Below are 17,268 nucleotides of genomic sequence, written 5' to 3' on the forward strand. Positions count from 1 at the left end.
TTCCAGCACAACTTTATTTATGGATGTTGAAATTTAGATTTCATCTAATTTCCAAGTGTCAAGAAATAATATTTTATTTTTGATTTTCGAAGACTATTTAAAAATGTAAGAAACTGTTCTTAGCACACAGGCCATAGCAAAACAGGCAGAGAACCAGAACTGGTCACTGGCTGTCTCTGCTGACCCTTGTCTTCTTTGTCACCTGCTGTTCTTGTTCTCACCTCTTCTTTTGAGACTTATTCCTGGGTACAACTTTGCAACAGTTTCTTAATCAAGCCATTATGTATTTTATTGAATTAATTAATTTTAATTAATTAATTTATTTATTTTTGGCTGCACTAGGTCTTTGTTGCTGGGCACAGGCTTTCTCTAGTCGCGGTGAGCGGGGGCTACTCTTCGTTGTGGTGCATGGGCTTCTCATTGCGGTGGCTTCTCTTGCTGTGGAGCACGGGCTCTAGGCGCACGGGCTTCAGTAGTTGTGGCACGTGGGCTCAGTAGTTGTGGTACGCAGGCTCAGTAGTTGTGGCGCACAGGCTTTGTTGCTCTGCGGCGTGTGGAATCTTCCCAGACCAGGGCTCAAACCCGTGTCCCCTGCACCGGCAGGTGAGTTCTTAACCACTGCACCACCAAGAAAGTCCCCCATTATGTGTTTTAACTTAGATTTTAAATTTTTGATTGCTACAGGAGAGCAAAGCCCAAAGAAAACAAGATTTACCTTCAGGTCCAAATATCAGAATTCAACTCGCAGGCACCCGAGAGAGATGCTCCGCTGGGGACCGGGTGGCAGAGATGAGGACAGAGTGATCATCTGAAGAATTGCTCAGAAGCCCTAAGCTTTTCCTCCTACTTGCCTGCCCCTAAGTCAATATCAGTTCTAAAGAACACTGTGCTTTGTTTTGTTTTATTTTCTTTGTTTTAAGTCTCTCAAAGCCCTGGCTGTCTTTTATCTACTTATCCTTTCCAGTGAAAGCTGTTGGTGGTTACCAGGTACTTAATTATCTAAATTATTTGGAAGGTCCAATAGAATTTAAATACTGTTATAAGAGAGACCTCCGTAACTGGTTTCCTAGAATAAGTATTGTTTTATTCACTCTCTGAAAGAAAATGTCTTTGTATTTGTAGGTGCCTGTGTTGGCAAAAGCATTTCAACATGTAGATTTCTTGGAGGGCACTTGTATTTTTTTTTTTTTTGGCGGTACGCGGGCCTCTCACTGTTGCGGCCTCTCCCGTTGCGGAGCACAGGCTCCGGACGCGCAGGCTCAGCGGCCGTGGCTCACACTGGCCCAGCCGCTCCGTGGCATGTGGGATCTTCCCGGACCGGGGCACGAACCCGTGTCCCCTGTATCGGCAGGCGGACTCTCAACCACTGCGCCACCAGGGAAGTCCGGCACTTGGTTTTTAAACATGGTGGTTCCTCCAGCAAACTCTCCCTGAGTCCCGCTTACGCATAAAACATGCTCCTCATCCAAAGACCAGAGGTACGGTGTGCTTTATTTTAGGGAAGACGTTTCTGCCACTTACATTCTAAGAATACTTTATTCTATTTCACTCTTGCTTTTAGTTCTTGTTGGAGATACTAGAAGGTGAACTCATGCCAACTATGGAATATCGCAGTAAATATAGCAAAGAGAGGAGTTCAGTTTACTGTGGGTTAGTAGCAACTGGTTCAAGGTCTGGTTCAAGAAGTGATTTCATTCCTGGAGTACACAAAAACTTCACTTAAATTTCTTTAAGTGTGAGACAAACCACAAAGACAACATGCTGGGCACCCTTCGGAGTACATTGGGATAAAAGAGATTCTAATGTGAATTGGTGGCATGATCAAAGACCTGTGGTCAGGCTTCCCTGGTGGCACAGTGGTTGAGAGTCCGCCTGCCGATGCAGGGGACGCGGGTACGTGCCCCAGTCAGGGAGGATCCCATGTGCCGCGGAGCGGCTGGACCCATGAGCCATGGCCTCTGGGCCTGCGTGTCTGGAGACTGTGCTCCGCAACGGGAGAGGCTACAACAGTGAGAGGACCGCGTACCGCCAAAAAAAAAAAAAAAAAAAAAATGTTCCTCCCCTTTCCAGGCCTAGATTTCAGGCCCTTCATCCTCCAGCTCTCTGACTTCTTCTCCATGTGCTGACATCCTCTCTGACTCCAAACACTGGTGCTCATAATCTACCCTCTACAATTTACCGTCCAGTCCAAAGGTCCATATGTCTCTAACCGTCCAAAGAATGTTTGGTTTTTAATCTGCTCTGCTATCGTAGCCCCAGACATTAATATTAGTAATAAAATCTAGAATAGCTCTTCTTTAAAAGAAGTGCCCTTTAAACATTTGGTAGGTGACCTGCGTACGGCTAGCTTTTGTGGCCTAATCTTAGTCTCAGTCCAAATTTGAACTTGTGGCCAAGTGTCTTGGAAATACTTGTAATTTCGCTCGTGGTTGAGGCTGCCTCTGCCCTGCCCGCTGACAGAGTCAGTGGGACCATCTCATATGCACTCCAGGCGCCCATATTTTAGTCTCCCGTACACACTGGCTTGAAAGAAATTAAGATCCAGAAAGAGTTGCTGTGAGTGAAAGGCCCACGTACCGAAAAAAAAAAAACAGAAAGAGTTGCTGTGGCTAGGCCTATAGGGACAAGAAAAATTCAAAATTCAAAAGTGGGGGGAACGTTTTTGCCAAAGAGCAAAGACTGTCAGGGATGACTAAGGTCATGCTAAAAAGACAAAGATGCCTACATATGGAGGGCTCGTAATGGCCAAGCAGGGACAATTTCAACATCATGAAAACAGTAATTAGAGTCTATTGGAACAAGCTGAGACTATAAAAAGAGTCACAATCCGTGATAATACTTAAAAGGAGCACATAATAGGAATTGAGCCAAGGAAAAAGCACACATGAGTTTCCAATAAAGTTTATAAGGCATTGTATTAATTGTTCAACACAACTAATATGAATTTGCTACTCACAGTTAGATTAATGCCAAGCTTAACGATCATAAATCAGAAACAGATGTAGAAGGAAAGAAAACATGCTAAAAATATATAATGTCTATGGTTTGATCATTTTAAATTAAAATATGTGGGCCATCCAGAATTAAACTGACCTGGAAACCAAGGTCAAATCTTCCAGGGACTCATTCCAAGTTGAGAACGATAGGTTAGGAGTAGAGCATGTAGACTTGCTTGGTCCACATGGGAAAAGATGACCCGAGCAGGATGGAGGGCTGGCAGATGGAGAGGGGCTACAGAGGTCCATGGGCATTGCCCCAACCATGACTCACGATGCCAACAGGTAGCTGCTGTTGCGGGCCTGGCTGCCCAACAAGCCAGTTGTGTGTTGGGCAGAAACAGTCATGGAATTATCACCTTCAAAGATTAAAAAAATAATAATAATATTTCAAAGTGATACAATTTCTTAATTCATCCTGAAAAAATGGAAATTATGAGACTGTTCCTTCCTACCTTATCTATCACACTCTAATAGTAATTAGAGTCAAACCTTCAAGTGGCACTATAAATCCCAGGCCAGCACCCTGAAAAATTCTGAAATCTTTGCAGACATGGGCTCTCCCCACTTCCTCCTGCTCTTGTGGACATGATCAGGGAGGGTGAAGACAGTGAAGGGGCCATGGCCCAGCGAGACCTGGTGAAGCCCACCTTTCACGGGATTGCGTCGCATCCCACGGAGGAGCAAGTCCAAACTGTTGCCTTGATGATTGAATTGGAAGAGAACAATCAGACATGTGCACTTAAAACAATATGTATTCTTCTCCTTTATTTCAGAAAATATGAGGGACTCACTTGATGATAATCCGCTAACAATTAGCCAGAAGGCTAATAGGGGAGGGGCAGAATAAGGTAAAAAAACCCATGACTAAAATAGATGACTAATAAGGACCTGCTGTATAGCACAGGGAACTCTACTCAATACTCTGTAATGACCTATATGGGGAAAGAATCTAAAAAGAGTGGATGTATGTATATGTATAACTGATTCACTTTGCTGTACACCTGAAACTAATACAACATTGTAAATCAACTATACTCCAATAAAAATTAAACACAGAAAAAAAAGAAAAACCTATGACCCAATTCAAGGGCATGGAAAAATATTGTCCAGGGATTTGGGAAATAAAACTGATGACCCACTGTCATTTGAAATTGGGAGATTCTTGAAGATTTTTCTTTTTCCAGTACGGTCCCTGTGGACCAGCTGCTCCTGACATGGTTGTGATTGTTCAAAGCTGGAGACACAACCCACTGCATCTGACCACTGGAGTTCCAGGTTCCAAACCAAAGGCTGCCCTCTAACAAGAAAGGTGGAGTTCCATCTCATCCCAAAGGCTCATGGAAGACATACAAGTGGCCCTTGAAATCTTGCTCTGTGCTGGCTTTGCTCTAAAGGACAGCTGTGCAATGCTGGACCACCACTGTCTGTGGGAAAAGGCTGGGTAATTCTAACATTTGGTGCAGGAATCCTGGTTAATTCAGTCAAAGTAGCATAGTTTCTGGCAATGCATGTGTGAGAGCCACTGCACAGAAGGATGCAGAGGTGCTAATTAATTGTAAGTTAAAGAAAAATGACATACTTGGTAAAGACAAAAAAAATCAACACCGAAGAAATACAGTGAATGAATTAATGACCCTAGGTAAAAATGCTCTTACCTAGGAATTGGATCATTACCCAATAATCATTATTGTCAGGCTGCACAAATGCACCTCTCTCACCCATATCCCCAGACTTTTATTTTGTCTTGGATAAATAAAGGCCAAGATCAAGGCACACTATGCCTCAAGAAGTGTCTTGACTGCTTCCATCAATTGATCAATCCATCAATCCAACCATCCACCATTAATTCACTTAGCAGTCATTAACAAACCATCTATTATGTGCCAGACAGTTTAGGTACTGGGGATCCAGTTAGAGAAGAAGAAAGACAAAATCTCTTGCTCTTATAGAACTTAAGTGCTAGTTGGGGGAGACAAACTAAACCAATAAACAAATGATTTAAGTAATTTTCAAAGGAAGTAAAGTCACACAGGACAACCGGATGCAGCAAGACTTGAATGTAACCTCCCCACCCCCCGGGCTAATTTAGTTTAAGTAATTCTGTAAAAAATGTTTTCCTCTTTTCTCAGATAGAGAATATGTATACATTTATACCTTGGTTCCTGAAAAGTGTATATCCCTTCTCTCTTCTGAGGAAGGATTAAAAATACATGTAAATCGTTTTATTTGATGTTCTGCCCCCTGATTGTAACACCCCTTCCTAAATCTATTTAGACAGAGAATTGTGTCTTAGTTTACTGTTCTTGTCCAGTAAGATTTGTTAACATTAAAACTCTGGGAGGCTGTGAGTGAATTTCTTTATGAAGCTACAAATTCTGCCTTCTTAACTTTCAATTGCTAGAGTGGGATGGCCCCCAGTTCCCAAATTTCAGCTCTAGGCAGTGGGCACACTATTTTATTTGTCTGCTGCTATTTGTCAACAGCTCCCACTGTTGTCGTAATTTTGTAATTTTGTTGTTGTAATTTTGGGAGCAGGGCCTCCCATCTGCTCTTGTAATTTTCCAATTCCCATGCAGAAGGCTGAAAGCAACTCAAGTAATATTGAGATACTGTTTAGGTGTCACATTTAATCAGAAAAAATGGGTGGGTGGAATCCTTTAACCAACATCAGACTTTTAAAAAAATAAATTTATTTATTTACTTATTTTTGGCTGCGTTGGGTCTTCGTTGCTGCGCGCGGGCTTTCTCCAGTTGTGGCGAGCAGGGGCTGCTCTCTGTTGTGGTGTGTGGGCTTCTCACTGCGGTGGCTTCTCTTGTTGCGGAGCACGGGCTCTAGGCCCAGGGGCTCAGTAGTTGTGGCGCATGGGCTTGGTTGCTCTGCGACATGTGAGATCTTTCCAGACCAGGGCTCGAACCCATGTCCCCTGCATTGGCAGGCAGATTCTTAACCACTGTGCCACCAGGGAAATCCCGAACATCAGACTCTTGATGCCAGGACATTTCCATCTCATTGTGAGCCAAAGAATCAAAGTGCAGTCTGGCTGGAGATGGGGGGCAAACCCATTTTGCAGCGAATTTAAACTGTTCTAATATCCACTTGTCTGTACCCCCAAACTTTGAAGAGTGACCCACACATTCTGCTTGTGTGACTATGGTGGTGACATTTCCATTTAATAACAAGAAACACACTCCAGGAAACTACCTTAGTTATTAATTCTAGGGGAAAGAAAAGGAGATTTCATATTCAAAAAAGAAATGAGCAGAGAAAACATAACCAAACATTAGAAAGATTTAGGAGTTCAAGCCAAAGTGACAAACACAAAAAGTGAGCTATCAGCGAATGTTTCCTTTTAAAAGAGTTCCCCCCACAAAAAGGAGAAAATTCAAGAAAATCCCTAATTCATGTCCTCTCCCGGTTTCTAGAAGATAATGAAGTCATGAAGAGGGAAAAGAAATTTTTTTTTTTCTTTTTTTTTTTGCGGTACGCGGGCCTCTCACCGTTGTGGCCTCTCCCGTTGAGGACCACAGGCTCCGGACGCGCAGGCTCAGCGGCCATGGCTCACGGGCCCAGCTGCTCCGCGGCATGTGGGATCTTTCCGGACCGGGGCACGAACCCGTGTCCCCTGCATCGGCAGGCGGACTCTCAACCACCGTGCCACCCGGGAAGACCCAGAAATTTTTAATAGATATACAGTAAGTCCTCTACGTATGAACCTTCAAGTTGCGAACTTTCAAAGATATGAACGTCGGTTCCATCAAAGTCAGGCGAGCGTGACATTGCAGCTCGCCCTCCATCTCCTATTGCTGACGATCCTTCAGCTCTACCATCTCCCACCTCCTCTCCCTCCTCCATTCAGTAACCCTTCTTGCCTGTTCACTCGATGCCAGCCCCTGGATGCCAGCTGTTGTACTGGACTACTGTCCTTTTCAAGGCACTGTGCTGTAAGATTAAAAATGTTTTCTTTATTTTTTGTGTTTGTTTTTTATGTATGTTTTTGTGAGAAGCATTATATACCCATTACAGCACAGTACTATGTAGCCGATTGTGTTAGCTGGGTACCTAGGCTAACTTTGTTGGACTTAGGAACAAATTGGACTTTGAACGCGCTCTTGGAGTGGAACTTGTTTGTATGTAGGGGACTTACTGTATTACTTTTAGAAGAAAAAAATCTGGAACACCAACAGAGGTAACAAAGAGCACACTGAATACTACAGAAAGCCAAATTAGTGAATTAGGAGATGAGCTTGAGAAATTCTGCTAGAACGAGGAGAAGTGTGGCAACGGTGAGCAAGCAACTCATGCAGCTCAATATCAAAAACAAACAACCCAATCCAAAAATGGGCAGAAGACCTAAATAGACATTTCTCCAAAGAAGATACACAGACTGCCAACAAACACATGAAAGAATGCTCAACATCATTAATCATTAGAGAAATGCAAATCAAAACTACAATGAGGTATCACCTCACACGGGTCAGAATGGCCATCATCAAAAAGTCTACAAACAATAAATGCTGGAGAGGGTGTGGAGAAAAGGGAACCCTCTCGCACTGTTGGTGGGAATGTGAATTTGTACAGCCACTCTGGAGAACAATATGAAGGTTCCTTAAAAAACTACAAATAGAACTACCATACGACCCAGCAATCCCACTACTGGGCATATACCCTGAGAAAACCATAATTCAAAAAGAGTCATGTACCAAAATGTTCATTGCAGCTCTATTTACAATAGCCAGGACATGGAAGCAACCTAAGTGTCCATCAACAAATGAATGGATAAAGAAGATGTGGCACATATATATACAATGGAATATTACTCAGCCATAAAAAGAAACGAAATTGAGTTATTTGTAGTGAGGTGGATGGACCCAGAGACTGTCATACGGAGTGAAGTAAGTCAGAAAGAGAAAAACAAATACCACGTGCTAACACATATATATGGAATCTAAGAAAACAAAAGAAAAAAAAGAAAAAGAATATGGTCAGAAGAACCTAGGGGCAAGACAGGAGTAAAGATGCAGACCTACTAGAGAATGACTTGAGGATACGGGGGGGTGGGAAGGGTAAGATGTGACAAAGTGAGAGAGTGACATGGACATATATACACTACCAAACGTAAAACAGATAGCTAGTGGGAAGCAGCCTCATAGCACAGGGAGATCAGCTCGTTGCTTTGTGACCACCTAGAGGGGTGGGATAGGGAGCGTGGAAGGGAGGGAGATGCAAGAGGGAAGAGATATGGGGACATATGTATATGTATAACTGATTCACTTCGTTATAAAGCAGAAACTGACACACCATTGTGAAGCAATTATACTCCAATAAAGATGTTAAAAAAAAGAAAAAGTCAAGGAAAGCAGAAACCCTCGATGCAATACACAGATGTAGAATATTCGATATGAAGTCTCCTTCTGTTTTACCCCTAAGCTTGGGGCTTCGTCTGAGTTCCACAGAAAGCAGAGGAGTGCTTTGCTCGGGAATGGAATCTGGGTGAAGCTGGCAGTGTGGGAAGAGGAAGTGGGGCAGGGAGCCCCTTCCAGATGGCAGAGATATGGTGATATCCAGAATTACTGGATCGAGACAAAAGACCTTCCAATCTAATCACCCCAAAGTTAACCCACAAGCACGGAAACAATCCTGAACACCGGTAGAAGGTGGGGAATTCCAACAATGCCCTCCAATTTACATCAAATACATTCCGGTTGAATTATCTAAAAGTGGAAAATAAAACCATTTAAAATACTAGAAGATGATATAGACCAACATTTATATAATTTTGCTTTAGGCAAGACCTTCTACATATAATACCAATCAAGAAACCATAAAGGAAACCACACATAGATTTGTCCACTGAAATTTTAAAAACATTTCTATATGTGAAAAATCCCAAATAAGAAACTAAAAGGCCAACGATCAACTCCAAGACACAAATTGAGGATTCCATGCCAATCAAAGTGTTAATATTCTTAATATATAAGAGGCTCTTGCCTATTAATAAGGAAAAGTGAAAGATCCCGAAGGGAAAATGGGCAAAGGACAAAAATAGTCACGTTACAGTAAAAACAAAATTGCCAAGAAATATGAAAACATGCTCAACCTCACTGCTCAAGGAAACACAGGGAAAACAGCCATGAGGTATGACCTTTTGCTGATCAACTTGGCAAAACTGTGTGTGTCAGTGGTGCGTGTGTGTGGGTGGGAGGTGAGAGAGAAAGAGTGAGTGAGCGAGAGAGAAACCGTGTGTGGGGATGCGGACATGGAAAAGCACACTCTCCCGGGTAGTGTTGGTGGAATTGATTTGTAACACATTCTGAAGGACAATTTGATACATGCAGCAAAAGTCTTTAAATGTACATCACATAGCTAGTAAATGGAAAACTCTCATCTCTACACTATCCCAGCTCTTCAGCACTCCTGTCTACTGCCTCAGCTTTACTGCAGTTGCAGACACAAAGTACCAGCAGTAAAGACAAGTCAAGCCTCTCTCTCTCTGGCCTTCCTCACTTCTCTCTGACACTGTCTTCCCTCTTTATCTTCTACTGTCTCTTCACCCCATCGCAAAGACTTACCTAGTTTGATCTGTTGGAGAACCCTGTTTAATTGGTTTAATGGGACTTCCTTTCCTTAGGGACACTTGACCAATCCCCCCTTCTCTCGGATGCTTTAGAAAGAATCACTCACTAGTTGAACTTGGCCACGTTCTCTGGAGCCAAATTTGAAAGGAGGGAGGGGGAATCTCTTTTTTAGAGTTTCCCTTTGTCCTCTCATTAAATTAATTACTATCCCCGCTGCACTTCACATTGAATAGCGTTCTCTTGGCCCTAGAAGAGAGAAAACCGTTACGTGTTTGAGCTGAGATAATGATGTGTCAGTGTCTCACCCGGGGCAGTCAATTCCCACGTAGGAAAATTAGAGACAGCAGGGCTTGGCTTTGGAGGAGTCCCCAGAAAGCACCAGTGGCTGCTCTCCTTTGAAGACCCAGGAACAGATGTTTTCCTGGCCTCCCAACTCAGCACGGCTCAAAGAAAAAAGCAACCCACATTGTCGGCTGTGGGAAAATATTTTTGTGTATTTTGTACCAACCCATGTTGATAAGGGGCCTAACAGAGCCTGTGAGAGGGGATGGAGCTTTGGGACTGTCTCCCAGTTATGTTCTGAGTGTGAGGGTCCCAGCCAGGGAACATGGGACAGGGGCACAGGATGTGGGGATGTGGCGAACGCTTCCCAGGTGGGAGCAGCCTCCCAGACAAGAATCAGCCAATATCCTAGTTATTTATGATGGTTGAGGCTTATGATGGTTATTCAGAATAGGGAATTAGAAAAAGAACCACAGAATAAACCCAAAGTAAGAAAAATGAAGATAAAGATAAAAGCAGAAAGTAATGAAATACAAAACAGAGATGAAAAGAAAGAGATTGAAATCAACTATGCTTCAATACAGTTAAAAATATATTTAAAAAAATAAAGTATAGATTGACAAAAGAAGACCACAGACCCAAAATGGAGTCACTGATGCTAGGTCAGGCCACCAAACCAGAGTTTAATACCTAACTTAAGTGAAGCTTCAAACTCCCCCAGAAATACAGCCTTAACCTGTCAATCAGGGATTTTCTGGTCAGTACCGGTGAGGGAATCTGTCACATGGGCCCTCTCCATCCCCCAAAGGAAGGTGAGGTAGCCCACCTAATAAGACCCCTCTTTCACCAAAGGAAGTTGACCTAATCTGAAATAATCCTATTTTCTGTTTATGACTTCCTTGTCCTGCCTTGAGAAAGTTTCCCTTTCTGTCTCCCTTTGGAGCACCCCTCTACACGATGGATGGGACACAGCCTGATGTATGAATTGTTCAATAAAGCCAATTAGATCTTTAAAATTTACTCAGGGGAATTTTGTTTTCTAACAGGATGCATACATACGTGAGTGTGTGTGTGTGTGTATGCATGTGTGTGTGTGATAAACATTAAAAGCAAGGAAATGAGAGAGACAAAATCTGGAATAGTTGTTACCTTTGGTGTGATGGGGGCTGGACCACGAATGGATTCGGGAAGGAAAATTTTATCAGTGACCCATCTGTCACATATGTACTTTTCTAGGCAGCAAATACTGACTAACAAATATATATTTTTTAAACTTTATTTATTTATCTAGGCTGTGTTGGGTCTTTGTTGCTGTGCGTGTGCTTTTTCTAGTTGTGGCGAGTGGGGGCTACTCTTAGTTGCGGTGTGCAGGCTTCTCATTGTGGTGGCTTCTCTTGTTGCGGAGCACAGACTCTAGGGGCACAGGCTTCAGTAGTTGTGGCTCGTGGGCTCAGTAGCTGTGGCTCGCAGGCTCTAGAGCACAGGCTCAGTAGTTGTTGCACATGGGCCTAGTTGCTCCGTGGCATGTGGGATCTTCCCAGAGCAGGGCTCGAACCTGTGTCCCCTGCATTGGCAGGCAGATTCTTAACCACTGCGCCACCAGGGAAGTCCCTAACAAATATTAAAAAAAAAATACATGCATTACAGAAAATCGAGGAAATGCCAAAATTATGAAGGAGAAAATTTATTATTATCCCTACTCTCAATCTTTTCTTTTCTTTTTTTTCTTTTTTTTTTTGCGGTACACGGGCCTCTCACTGTTGTGGCCTCTCCCGTCGCGGACCACAGGCTCCGGACGCACAGGCCCAGTGGCCATGGCTCACGGGCCCAGCCGCTCCGCGGCATGTGGGATCTTCCCGGACCGGGGCACGAACCCGTGTCCCCTGCATCGGCAGGCGGACTCTCAACCACTGCGCCACCGGGGAAGCCTCCTACTCTCAATCTTAACGCTATTTCTCTTTGAACCTTTTTTGGATCGAAGCGTTTCTAAAATGTTTTCTGTTTTTTCTTGCTTTCTGAAAGAGTACTTGAAAATACTTGAAACCGTTTTTATGATTTCTGGTTGTTTTGTGGACAAAGAGTACTGTGTGGTGCCCTAAGCTACCGACAGTCTCAGGACCTCTAGGCCGGCTCCTGGACGTTTGCCCCTTTGTGAAGTGTCCCCGGGCTGCCGAGCATGTGCAGTTAGTTTCTAGTGTGTCTGTTTTCTTAGATTGTTACGGGATAAGTCACACTGCTAGACTCTTCTGAAATGCCTCCTTAGCCTCTGGCCCCATATCTAATAGCCATCCTTTTGCCTTTCTCCCTAAATCTCTCTCTCATCGGCCTCCCTCTCTCAGCCCCTGCTCGGGCCAGCACTTGGCGGCTCCATATGCCTCCTGCTGCCCATCCCAACTCTCCCTGACCGACTCTCTGCCCACAAGGTCAAGGTCAACACCCCTGGCCACTCTGCCTGCCTGTCCACTTCCTGCACACACTGAACCTCAACCACCCAGGGTATTTTCCCCAAACTTGCTGCCGTCTCCACATGGAACGCACTTTCTCCTTTGTCCGCAGATTCCTGGAACTGTAGCTAAGTGTCAGCTCCCCATTCAGGAAGCAGGCCCAGCTCTGACTTTGGGAGCACAGGCACTTCCTTCCTGTTTGTCCCCAGGCACACTCTCCACACTGTGCTATCATTACCGGGTCACTTCCTCCATCGCCCATGAAGTCAAAGCCCGCATCCATTTCGTTCATCTCATCCCGACGCCTGGGGTCATGCTGGCGCTGTTATTCAGTAGCCCGTAACTCCCAAGTAGAGAAGACCTGCACACTCGGACTGCACTGTGGTTCGTAGTCCATGGTTAGCCCTCTAGTGATGAGGGACGTTCAAGGCACGGTCCTACTTACAGTACCTGTTTGTTGTGTTTGAAGTGGGCCCCTGCTGGGCTATGACCTCCGGGGCTCAGCGTCTGGGTAGGCTCACTCCTACGGTTTCTGACCCTTGTAGCTCTGCCTGACATGAAAATTATCACTGAACATCTGTTTGGGGGTAAATACCTGTAACATTCCACAAGTTTTCCTGGGGATGAGAGTTGGCTTAGAAAATATGAGTATTTTCTAAGCCAATATATTGTGCAAGCAAAAGATGAATATGGACCTTTTCAGAATTCTTCTTCTTATCAAAATCTAAAGATGATAAACTTTTTTGTCATTGGCAGTAAAATCTCAAAAAGAAGTGCTGGCTACAAGGAACCCTCAGGACATCTGGAGCTGGGAAGGGAGTTCTGGGCTGGGGCCAATGACTTGGAAATCCCAGCCAGCACCTGGTGTCCGGAGTCATTACTTTTTAGGAGTTTCTGGGCACACGAGCACTGAAGTGATTGAAGGACCAATGGCACTGGGATGGAGACCACAAGTTTCTACTACACAGCCAGGCTGGTTTCCAGGATTAACGCCCTCTGCCCCCACGGGTCGCTCCCCAGGAGAGCCCTAAGATTCTGGGTCATAGAGTGCCTCTCTTTCGATGAGGCACCAGAGGGGAGATTGCTTGGTGTCAAAGGGCCCTGGATTGGCCAGGAAGAGTGGGTGTGGGGAGGGAAGAGAGGCGGCCCAGGGACAAGGGCACCCGGAACATGGATGCCTCAATTTTGCCAGGACCAGTCGTGATAGAGGTGGTATGTTTGTGAGATTTATGCTTGAAGAAAAGCACTCCTGGTGCAAGATGTGTTGGACTCCAGGCAGGGAAGACACAGAGCGAAGGCGCATTGATATCACACAAACCTGAAAATTACAGCAGCTGGAGAGCGATGGATGTGTACACCTCTCACTCCACATCTTCCTGCCTTAAAGAAATTGTTGCCAAAGACATCTGAAGGTGAACTTGAGCCCAAGACCCATTTGTCTGATGACATAACGTAGAGTCAGACTCGTTTGGAAAAGAAGTCTTTGCCAAGTCACCTTTGATTCCAGAACTTAATGGGGGTCAGTCCAGCTCACGGCTTCAGAGTCCTTGTTAATTATGGATCTTGTACTAAAAGCTGCCAAAAGGGAAGAGGGAAGAGAGTTTTATTCTTTGGGTGCAGTTCGGGTAGTGATGTTTTATACACGTTGTCCTATTCATCGAGTCTCGCATGAGAGAAAAAAAGAAAATTCTATGTTTTGTTTAAACTACCAGCATTGGGCTTAGGAGAAGCTCATGAAACCAGCCTCTACTAAACCGGTTTACAGGATTAGCCCTCTGTGATGATTTTGTGTCCAGATTAAACATGATATCTGGGTGAGTCTGTGAGGGTGTTTCCAGATGAGATGAGTGTTGGAAGCTGTGGACTCGGTAAAGTGGACGGCTCTCCCCAGCGTGGGTGGGAGCATCCAATCCATGGAGGGACTGAGCAGAAAAAGAAGCAGGGGAAGGGAGGGCTGTCCCCTGTCTGCCATCTGCCCTTCCTGCCTGCTGTTGAGCTGGGACATCTGTCTTCTGCACTGGGCCTGGGAGTTACAGCATCGGCTCCCCTGGTTCTCAGGCCTTCAGACTGGGACTGAATGGCACCACTGGCTTTCCTGGGTCTCTGGCTTGCTGACAGTAGATCGTGGGATTTCTCAAACTTCACCATCGTGTAAGCCAAAGTTTCCTTTTGTGTATGTGTATATCCTCCACTGGTTCTGTTTTCTCTGGGGAACCCTGGCCAGCACACCACCTCTCTGTGAAACTCTAACTGAGCAGGACCCTATGGGGCCTTTCCGGGACAGACACCCTCCCCCATATCCTCTGCTGTAGCTCCTCTCTGAAGTACCCAGATAATAGTATCTCATGCATATTTCCTGAGTTTTTCAGATGCTAAAAACCACCACCAAATGGAAGAAATTAACTACTTGATGATCATGTAGCCCCCAGACCTACTGGCGCCTAAGGACTGACAATGCTAACCCCTGTGACACTGCCCTGTTACCTCAACATCAACCAGTCAGAGAATTGTGCACGAGCTGATCACCAAACCTGCCACTGCCCCCCACACAACCTTGTCTTTAAAAATGCTTTGCTGAAATCCTTCAGGGAGCTGGGGGGGTTTTGTGGGGCATGGGCCACCCATTCTCCTTACTTGGCCCTGCAATAAAACCTTTCTCTGCTCCAAACTCTGACATTTCGGTTTGTTTGGCCTCACTGTGCGTTGGGCACACCGACTTGTGTTGGGTAACAAAACCAGCTGACGACTCCTCGGCTCAGCTAGGTGGCCACAGTCTGATGTGCCCACCCATCTGCTTCTCCTAGTTGAGTTACAGGCTGATGAAGGATCAGTTAGATTTGTTCCTACATCTGTTTTTTCTCATTGAACTTGGTATTGTAATTACCTAATTTGATAACATCATGTAACCTGATGAAATAGGAAGGTGAAAATGCATTTTTATTTATAATTTGATTAAAGTAAATTAAATGTCTTCTTGATATTCAGTGAAATGAGTGCCTAAAAATGTCATCTAAACGTGGGCAAGTCAAATGTTAGAAAAAGTGTGGTAAGAATCTGGGATTTTGGATTCAGGTTGTTTCAAAGCGTTTTGAGTTCTGGCTCTACTTTAAAGAGACCCAAATTGCAAATCATAAACAATGCATTAGGTTTATGCAAGAAAGAGCACGTAGAACTCCTATCAGGAGGCCTACACTTAAAGAAAAGATCTTCATCTGTCGTTGAAGAAATAGAAATATGTTCTTTTCGTTTTAGGTTAAATTAAAGTAATAGTCTTTGATGACTGGGATGTTAGGTAATGGGGATTCTGCTGAGCACATCTTACAACACAGATAGAGTGGTCCCCTGCCCTTCCATTCACAAGCTGCCTCTCCCAGTTTACACAGCCAACCCATTTCTTTTCCTCAAGGGTGCTGGGGCTTTGGGGGATCACTACCGCCAGAACACACCCCGAGGCCGCTGGGTCCAGCCTGAAGGTCGCAGCCCAGCCCACCTCAGGGCATAGGGAGGGATCCACAGGGGGCCATGTCCACGAGCACACTGACATAATGTGAGCTCTTCTTTCCAAACTGCCACCTTTTCATCTGACTTCTTGCCTGTTTGCCTGCCTACAAAAAAATGGTGTTGCATTCCAGGCACACAGAAAAGGGAATGCGGATTTTAGAACGTTAATTGTATTGCCCTCTCTGTGCTCTTATTATGTTTTTATTCCAATGTTCCTTTCAGTTTACAAGAGGTGGAATTCTACCTAGGGATCAGCAGACTTTCTTCATAAAGAGCCAGATAGTGAATCTTTTAAGGTTTGTGGGTCAGAGAATCTTTGTAGCAACAACTCACTCTGCTGCTGTCACTGCAAAGCCGCCATAGAGGGTATAGAAGTGAATGGGTGTGGCTGTGTGCCAATAAAACTTTATTTAAAAAACAGGCGGTGGGCTGGATTTGGCTTATGGACTGAACCCTGTGTCTACAGTAAGAGTTCTTAACTGAGTGAGGGATTGGTAAAACCTGTGAAAGTGTACGCAGATTTGGGGTATGTATTTTTCTGGACAGAGGAACTGTAGTTTTCTTTGGATTTCAAAGGCATTTTGATCACTAACGTTAAGAAACATTGCTATAGAGAAATGGCCTCTTCTGGGTCCCCATAGGATTTAATTTTTAAAAATATTGTACTTTTAATCATTCATTTTCAAAAATTTTATTTTGAAATAACTATAGATTTACAGGAAGTTGCAAAGATAGTACAGAGAGGTCCTGGGTCCCCTTCACCTAATTTGCCCCAATGGTTACATCTTACATAAAGTATAATAGCAAAACCAGGAAACTGACATTGATGCAGTATGTGAATATGGATCTATGTCATTTTGTCACTCATGTAGGTTTAGGTAACCACTACTGTAATTAACCACTTATCTGTTTTCTATCTCAATAGTTTTTCTTTGAGATTGGCTTTTATCACTCAGCATAATGCCCTTGATACCCATTCAAGTTGTCTGTGTATTGTTGCTTTGTTGCTTTCCTTGTTGAGGAGTATTCCTTGGTATGAGGGGCATTTTGGTCATTTGCAGATTTTGTCTATTATAGATAAAAACTGCAATGAGCAATTGTGTATGGAATTTTGTGTGGATATATGATGTCCTTTCTCTGGGATAAATGCCCAGGAGTCCAATTGCTGGGTGATATTGTGAGTGTATGTTTAGTTTTTTTAGAAACTAAAAGAAACTGCTGAACTATTTTCCAGAGTTAATCATTTATTTTTAACAACAGTATGAACATGCCATGGACATGCACATGAAAACATAAAAGTGCAAGAATTACAGAAAAATCTAAAATCTTTCCTGGTGCACTGCCCAGTCCCATTCCTCCTCCCCCTAGATCATTAGTAGATGTACATCCGATCATTCCTACATTATTATTCCAAAACTCACCTTTGCCCTTCATCATGGAGGTCTTTCTATGGAGTAGATATACAT

The 17,268-nt window shown here is 44.1% G+C and overlaps 1 protein-coding gene across 1 annotated transcript in view; it reads left to right on the top strand.

Moving 5' to 3' along the window:
• The window catches only part of SLC22A1 (solute carrier family 22 member 1), a 34,944-nt gene extending 33,586 nt beyond the window's left edge, over positions 1 to 1,358 (top strand). The window contains exon 11 of the mRNA XM_022560675.3: positions 685 to 1,358. Within this exon, the coding sequence (XP_022416383.1) occupies positions 685 to 793 (109 nt within the window). The 3' untranslated portion in view covers positions 794 to 1,358. The remainder of the gene's footprint in view (positions 1 to 684) is intronic.
• Positions 1,359 to 17,268: the final 15,910 nt, after the last annotated feature.

The sequence above is a fragment of the Delphinapterus leucas genome, chromosome 12 (genome assembly GCF_059928025.1).
Source record: "Delphinapterus leucas isolate spDelLeu-1000000601 "Yukka" chromosome 12, BTC_Dleu_Yukka2, whole genome shotgun sequence".
Taxonomy (NCBI): domain Eukaryota; kingdom Metazoa; phylum Chordata; class Mammalia; order Artiodactyla; family Monodontidae; genus Delphinapterus; species Delphinapterus leucas.